Source organism: Juglans regia, chromosome 8 (assembly GCF_001411555.2).
Source record: "Juglans regia cultivar Chandler chromosome 8, Walnut 2.0, whole genome shotgun sequence".
Taxonomy (NCBI): Eukaryota; Viridiplantae; Streptophyta; class Magnoliopsida; order Fagales; family Juglandaceae; genus Juglans; species Juglans regia.
The window spans coordinates 28,571,926-28,579,990 of record NC_049908.1 but is presented as its reverse complement, the minus strand read 5'-3'; the positions used below and the strand labels follow the sequence as shown (position 1 = coordinate 28,579,990).

General features: G+C 37.4%; 2 protein-coding genes and 1 long non-coding RNA gene across 3 annotated transcripts; 1 reads left to right on the top strand and 2 right to left on the bottom strand.

Moving 5' to 3' along the window:
- The first annotated feature begins 318 nt into the window (after nucleotides 1-318).
- Nucleotides 319-2,564, top strand: LOC118349246. Its single transcript, XR_004802206.1, has 2 exons — nucleotides 319-1,374; nucleotides 2,221-2,564. It is a non-coding gene; the product is annotated as an uncharacterized LOC118349246 (long non-coding RNA).
- A 1,277-nt stretch (nucleotides 2,565-3,841) lies between these two features.
- On the bottom strand, nucleotides 3,842-4,698 carry LOC108985401 (50S ribosomal protein L7/L12-like). Its single transcript, XM_018957690.2, has one exon. It carries the CDS (start codon nucleotides 4,345-4,347, stop codon nucleotides 4,063-4,065), a length of 285 nt encoding a protein of 94 aa, XP_018813235.1. The 5' UTR covers nucleotides 4,348-4,698; the 3' UTR covers nucleotides 3,842-4,062.
- Nucleotides 4,699-5,766: 1,068 nt separating this feature from the next.
- Nucleotides 5,767-7,313, bottom strand: LOC108985400 (F-box protein PP2-B15-like). Its single transcript, XM_018957689.2, has 3 exons — nucleotides 6,959-7,313; nucleotides 6,569-6,687; nucleotides 5,767-6,478 (listed from the first exon to the last, which is right to left on the bottom strand). Exons 1-3 carry the CDS (start codon nucleotides 7,223-7,225, stop codon nucleotides 6,013-6,015), a joined length of 852 nt encoding a protein of 283 aa, XP_018813234.1. The 5' UTR covers nucleotides 7,226-7,313; the 3' UTR covers nucleotides 5,767-6,012.
- Between the last annotated feature and the right edge of the window lie 752 nt (nucleotides 7,314-8,065).

The window sequence follows — 8,065 nt, the reverse complement described above, 5'->3', positions numbered from 1 at the left end:
AAGCTAATAGAGATAAAACAATTTGAGTTTGTTTTAAAATTATCTGTTGCACCTGAAACAATATGATCATCTTCAAACATAGGTAAAATGATAATGTTTTTGCTAATGGAGTTAGGTATTTCACTCTTTCAAAACAAAAGAAGAAGACATCCATATCTGAGTTACTCTATCCTCAATTTCCTCCGTAGTCTAGGCAGCCAAGCGGAGACTCAGATTATTAGTCCATCAGCAAGTATCAACCCTGTGGGAAGTTTCACTTTGGAAACTGCCTCATCAATTTTTTTTTGCAAGGAACTTTTCTTGTTTTTGTTTTTGCCATATTCCCTTAAAAAGAATGCAATTTTTTTTTTGCAAGTAACTTTTTTGTTTTTGTTCTTATGAAAATCTTGACTATGGAAAATTTGAGGAAGCGTGGGTCTATTGTAATGTATTGGTGCCATATGTGTAAAATAAAGTGGTGAAGCTTTAGCTTATTTCTTACTTAACCGTGCGGTGGCAAGAATCTTATGGGATGAGATTTTTAGCTGGACCAATCTTGCATGGGTGACATTTAGGAGGGTGGTGGATCTTTTTGTTTGCTGGAGAGGCCTCCATGGCAAACCCCAACTTGGTTGAGCTTAGAAGTTTCTTTTCCACACCTTATTTTTTTGGGTTTCTGCTACTGCATTCAATGGGGCTAGCTGTCATGACTTTCTTATATCAATTTCTTGCTCCTTTAGGCTACATCTATTTACTTGATTCAATAAAAAAGTTTGTGCTTTCTCTTTAAAATCCTTCAAGAACAGCTTTGTTTATCTTTTTTCACTTAATAATGTTTTCATTGCATGACCATTTTAGGACATGGTAGTTTTCATTCTTAACTCTTCTGATCTAGAGTTCCCATAGCACTTTTATTTTCTCATGTCACTTCATTTAGTAACTCTAGTTTACAAACTATGTACTAATATTGCTAGACTTTTATACATGGTCTAAGCAGCAAACATGGTACCACTCTTGGAAAAGTTGCTCTAGGAGAATACGTCAATCTTGGCTGCTAAATAATCTCCATAAGATATTTGCTCCCTCCAATGTGGTAGACTGCTGTTAAACCCATATTGCGTATTTATAGCAACTATAAAGGAAAGAGCCAAACAAAAGAAAAAAGAATAAAAAGGGCCTCCAAAGATAAGGTGGCTCTCCAGGTGTCACAGTCCATAAGAATGTTGTAATGGTAACCATGTTATCCTGTTTTTCTTGACATCACTGATTTCTTCTGTTGGAACTTGGAACCTCCTTTGCTTGATTGTAGGTTGGATAAGCTTTATAGTAGAGGCTGTTACCAATTTAAAGGAACTGAGGGGTTCTGACAGGGCTGCAATTGCTTTGTACATAGAGGTATTTCCACTATTGTGTCTTTCCTTTCGGTTGTGACTTCTTGAAACTATCATGCTTGCAGAAATAAAAACTTGAAGCTGTCAAACTTCATAACATTTAGTGCTTTTAATGAGCGTTTAGAATTATTCAAGTTTTTTTCTTTAGCATATCTCTTTTCAGCCTTCACTTCTTTCTAATAAATTGGTCTTGTCGCTGATAGAAGTGAGATTTAAACGCCTCTTAAGCACAATTCTTTTAACAGAACAAAAACATTATCACAAAATGATCGCTGCTGCTATTTGTGCAGAAATTTAATAATTCATCGAATCACATCAATCAATGACAAATTAATGCTTATTTCTTTTAGATCTGAGGCTGCAGTCTTTCTTTTCAATTTGTTGTCAATTACAATTAGCTGGTATCTAGCAGACTTAATAATATTTCTATTTTTATCAGGCTGCTTACAATTTTCTGTGTTTGCCCTTTAACTTGGTTGTCCATTGTGTGTAGTCTTGGGACACTATGGTTAGGATGATGCATTGGATCCCTAATGCCTCTATTACACCACTCTATCGTGTTCCCTTCCTGAATTTTTTTTCAGAGAATGTTACAATCCCAACCCCTCTCCAAAAACAGTAACTAATAACTTATTCTGAGTACTAAAATTCACACGAACCCTGTATATAACCCCGACATCCATGATTTACAACTTGGTGGATGTTGTCATACTATCATAGAGAGGTTCTTGTTGACCAATAAGAAAACTTTGTTTTGATTGCCTGTATCTAAGCTGCAATATTTCTACACATTATAGTTTAGTGCCCTTGATGGCTGTTAATCCTAGTTGTATCTTTGCAAATTTTGCAGATGATGGAATTTCATGTAGCAAGAGTACCGAACGTGCATTGGGTCCATCACTGTACTGGTGCAGCTCCATCTTCAGCCAATGTCTATAACTGTAAATATGGCTAGGCTTGTAAATGTGGGAAATGGGAGATTGATATGTGAATTGTGTTTGCTATTTTTGGGATCATTATGTTAAAAGTTCATAGATTTTTCCAAATTTTGGAACTGAAGTGAGAGAAGTAAAAGGCCACCAAAATAATTACATATAGGGACTTCAGTTGCCAAGTTAAATATGTATTTCAGATGTCCTTGCGACTGTCATTTTAACCAATGGAAGAGTAAATGAAGAAAAGAATCATTTTCAAGGGACGTGTTTGAATGCTTGGCAGTTATGGCTTACCAAATAGAAGCCCCGTGTTTATCAACTACTGTGTGCATGCATGCACATTTGCGCTTCCTTTTCACCCAATCCCTTGCTATCGCGTGGGTTTACAGTGGGATTTGGACGAGGAGATGAAATGAAATGATTTTAGTTAAAAATTAAAAGTTATATAAAATATTGTTAGAATATTTTTTTTAATATTATTCCAATGTTGAGAATATTGGAATGCCATTCTTAGGCATGCACTGCTTCCCTGTTTCTTCCGCCACAGGAGAGTGAGGGAGGAGGGAGCTTCCATTTTCTTTTGACGAATAATAAAATCTCTCATTCAAAAGGTAAAAACTAAAGCAAAATGCTTTATAATACAATACAATATACAATATACAATATACGACTTCCCTTATTATGAAGAATCTTCCTCCAACCCCATGCAGTATCAAACTCCATAGCCTTCCTAATCTTTTTCAGACACTGCAATATATTTATTTAGTCCACAAGAGCTTTACCACATTATGTACAACGGAGAATCTTGCTTTTGGGCAAGCAAGAACATGTCTCTATCACCTTTCTATGGTTTTGCCTTCATATTGCCCCTTATTTGTGACAAAAGAATGGCACAAGAAAAGGAATAATATTTTGAGTAATTGTACATGTTTGACTATCAAGGCAGGCAAAAAGAAGGTAACCTTAGTTCTATTTCTTCCTAAAAAATGTTGATGTAGCACCAAAATTCTATCTCAGCAAGCTTTGAGCAAGCTAGCAGTAAACCTTACAAACACAAAAGCAGCAAACAATTTCACGTCTCAAAGAACTAAATGCCTCAACACCATAATCCCTAGCCTATCAACATTTGTAAACTGTTCATAGCCTTTATATTCCTTTCTATTTTCCTAGTTAATTGACTCAAAAATCTATAAGTGCAAATAGCACAGCAAATGGTGTCCTCAATCATGAGCCAATAAGCCCCTATCCTTTAACCGTAAACACCAATGTGAATTTTTCTTAATCAACACCAAGAGCAAAAACTTTCTCATCTTACTTTAAACCCATGCTAGCCTCAAAGAAATAAGAGGATAAAGCCTAAAAAAATTGCCTTGAATGGAGTTTTATCCGGTGGAAGAATAAACAAACCATGGTGAATGAAATTTGACAATGATCGTGAATGAAAATACGGGCCAATAGGTAACCAATACATCAACATAAGATTCTGGGGGTTTTGGTTTGTACAAGACAAGACATGTAACATACCAAACCAGATCGTATTTGTGATATGCTCAGGCAAACGAAGAATTGAGATTTTTCACTTTCAATATAGCACGACAAGCACAAATTTGGAGAGAATCATTCTCAGTAAAACTGGGATCATATAAAAGCACCCGATAACAGTTCCCACTAACAAAATTCTCATTTCCCATTAATCTAAGACGCCATTATTCTACATCAAAAGACTAAATCCGAAAAGTTAAAAATAATAATAATTGTCATTCCAATACCACAGTAGAACCCAAGTCCTTGAACTTGGCAACAATGGAATCGGCCTCCTCTTTGGTGAGTCCCTTCTTCAACACCACGGGCGCTTTCTCCACCAACTCCTTGGCCTCCTTCAGACCCAAATCCGTGAACGTCCTCACCTCCTTTATTATCTTAATCTTGGACGCCACGTCAAACTTCTCGAGCTTGATATCGAATGCCGTCTTCTCGACAGATTTGGCCTCATCGGCAGACGCTATACCGTTTCCAGCGGGACCGTACTTGTTGAGGCCCATCCGGAAGCCCCCACGCGAAACCCGAAATGGGTTCTCCTAATGGTTTGCCGCTGCTACCGCCCCCGTCGTCAACCTCCAGCCCCACCGTCGAGCACCACCGAGCCCCTTGACCTCCCCCTTAGACTCTTTGAGCATGGCAGCCCTCTCCCTCTCTTTCCCGGAAATGGGTTTCACCCATACGGGTTCTGCAGTGCCACCGAGCCGTACGCTGCCACCCACGGCTCCAGCCGCCACCTCAAGCCTCCCTCAGCCACCAGCAGCTCCACCGCACCTCCCTTAGCCCTCCATGCTCAGCCATGCCTCTCATTTGGCCTACAGGGGGTACTGGTGGGGGAAAGGATGGCGACGCCGGGTGGGGGTGGGGGTGGAGGTGGGGGAGAGGATACCGACGCCGCCTGGCAGAGAGGATGCCGACGCGGGCAGGTGGTGGGGGTGGGGGGAGAGGATGGGCGAGGGGCGGGGATGGCGGGGCTCGGACGACACGGGGTAGAGGGAGCAAGAAGAAACGTAAAATGAGAGAGAAGTTGGTTTTGTTGTGGGGTTTTTGGTCATTTTACTTGGGACACGTAAGGTGTGTTTCGGCTGATCCAAAATAGGGGCTGATACGAAGATTTATTCATTGTCTAAACTCTTGGCATATAATCATCAATACAGAATAAGCTAAGGAAGTTTTGAAGCCCATCCGGGGCTTTCTTTCCCAAATTCCGGTACTTTATAAGCATATTTTTAAGGTAATTAAGCATATTCTTGTTGAAAAATTTTACTCAAAATATTGACATCACATATCACACATAATTTTTATTTATTTATTTATTATTAATTATATAGTATATGAATGATGAATAGAAGAATTCAATTAATTTAAAAAGAATAAAATAAAAAAATAAAAATAAAAATAATGTATAATATGTAGATATGATGAATAGTAAAAATTTTTGTAGATATTTCAATGATGTTGTTAACATGACGACATCCTTTTTGGATTTGTTTTATATGACAGCATGGTGGGAACGCATGAGGACATCACAGACGCCCCAAAGGAGGCATGATTTCAGGGGATTTGGGCTATGTTTTGAAAGCAGATGTCAATGTCACGTGGATGGATCGATTAATTCTATTTTTGATTTCTTTCAATGCTGTTATTCCCAAACTTTTGTTTAGTTCATTCTATGCTCTCATATTCTATGTTTTGTTATTCCCAATTACATGATCGGTACTGTTGCCACGTTTAAATGACTTTTCGTTTAAATGTTAATTTATAAAGTTGTTTAAACTTTATAATTAAAGATAATAAAATCTATGAAAAAAGATAATATTGTTCTTTTATAGCAAATGTATAATTTCTTTTACAAATCAAATGTTGTCACGTAAGTAGAATGAGTGGTTTATTCTTATGCCGACTTGCAAGTAGAAAGTACTAAAGTATGTATGGGGAAGATCATTCATCAGAGTCCATGACATGCCCAAACCTCATAGCATTACTCCTAAAATTTTGATGCAGTCCACAAGCACAGAAGACTCTTATTACACAGTTTTCAGTTCAACATGAAAAACAAATGAAAGAATCAATTGAAACACCTACTATGAAAAAGCAAGCACCTTGATACCTAAACCCTCTGCAGAACTTGTTTTCTACCCTCAATCCAGAGCAAATAATCCTTCATTTCATTGGTCTTTAGGCCTTACTTCAATTCCTTCAATGACCAGTCCTCCTTTCAATTGATAACCCTTGACCTCCATCAAACTCATCTTCACCTCCTCAGAATCTTCCCCACTGAAGAACTCGCCCAGCTCAATCTCCATCCACCCATCATCTCTCTCTCTTGGGACCTCTCGGCCGTCTCCTTCCCCAACTCTCTCTCTCAACATCTCGATGCGGTTCATGTAAAACAGGGATTCCATCTGTTGTTTCTTTCGATCCCCATGACGCAGATAAGCCGTGCCATTGCATATTTTGTCACCCACTGAGACTGATATTTCAGATGGTATTGAATCCAACCCATATGCACGATCATAAATTTTCAATACAAGATAAGCACCATACGTTGTATTTGGTGATAGAGTTTGAGTTTTGATTCTGCCATGGATTTCTAACCAATTTGTTATTCTGAGCTCAGCCACTTCCGAGAACCTGTTGAAGAAAAAAATGAAAAAGTTGGATGCTTTGTTGTTTGCTCCCCACTCTCTCTCTTTGAATCAGAAAGAAGAAGAGAAAAGCAACCTTGATTCGGGTATGGATCTCCAGCTCCAATACAGGGGTTCGTCACTCCATGTAATGGAAAGTTCTCTTGCAGACAGCATGTAGGATTTTTTGCCAGATGGTTTCTCCAACTTGAAGCTCTGTTTTTTATTTGGAACATAAACAAAAGGGAAAATTTAGAGATGTATGCATAATTTTAGTTTTCTCATCCATACATCTTCTCTAACAGCTTTGAAGCTCTATATTGTATATTGAATATGTAACACTTCCCTTTTGCAAACTTCAAAGTTCTTTGGAGCAAAGAGTATCTAAACTTAGATATGCATGGTGAAGAGGGTATGCAGAGAATATGTGCATGAGATCATGACAGTGCGAAAAATGAGGGGTTTTGGGAGATCATTTCAAACCTACCTTCATGCCAGCATCTATGAGAACCGGATTGCAGAGAAGAAGAAAAAGCTCCTTCTTTTTAGTAAACGTCAGAGGAGTGACCAACCTGGAGACAACATCCTCGTAATCATCCGGCAAAAACCTCTCCCACACACCATCGGACTCTGCCGCAGAACGAAAGGTGGAGGACACCATTGAAGACCTGCATGCATCTGATGGAGAGGTGTAGGACAGAATTGTGGAAACAGAGTCTTCTGGCAACATCTCCATGCCCATGCCTTCTCCCATTCGAGTTTTGACACAAAATCTTGAACAGCTAACTGAGAATCCAAACTAATATATATATGTCTTTGTCTTGGATTTCTGGGTCTTAAAATTCTTTGCCTGTGAAGTTCTTGACGATACATTTATCTCTCATATATATATATATATATATATATTTAAGGAAGCTTCAAAACTCTTTTAACATTTCGGTCAAAGTTTTGGACGCGCTGAAAAGATTTAGCACGTTTTGATGTCATCATTATTTATCGATGTTACCATCATCTCAATTCTTACATTCTTTTTATTATTTTATGATATAATATTAAATAATTATAAATTATTTATTATATTTTATTTATAAATTTATCATCTAATATTATATTATGAGATGATAAAAAAATAAAAAATAAATAAAATTTTTCATATATACCAATGTGACGTATGTTGGACGTTGAATTAAGACTATATTTTCTTTACTTTTAGAGCCGGCAGCTCTTATATCATCCATGGACGTTGGTCTGATTGTTTGCGACGTCAACATTGGAAATCTGGGAAAAAAAAAAGAAGTGTATGTTGTTCTGGATATGACCTGACGGCTATTGAGAATTGAAATTCGACTGTATTTTATTATGAAAAATAATAAACAGACATCATTTTTTTTATAAAATATTACATAATCATATTTTAAAAAGAAAGAATATCTTATAAAAATAATATGTGAAATATATTATGAGATGTTACTCTTTTATCATATAAAGAAAGAGAGATAATATTCATAATATCACTTTTCATTCCAAGAAATTGACAGCCACAATGGTATCGTACAGTGTGAATGTGATAGCAAGCGTGGGGTCCTGGGGATAA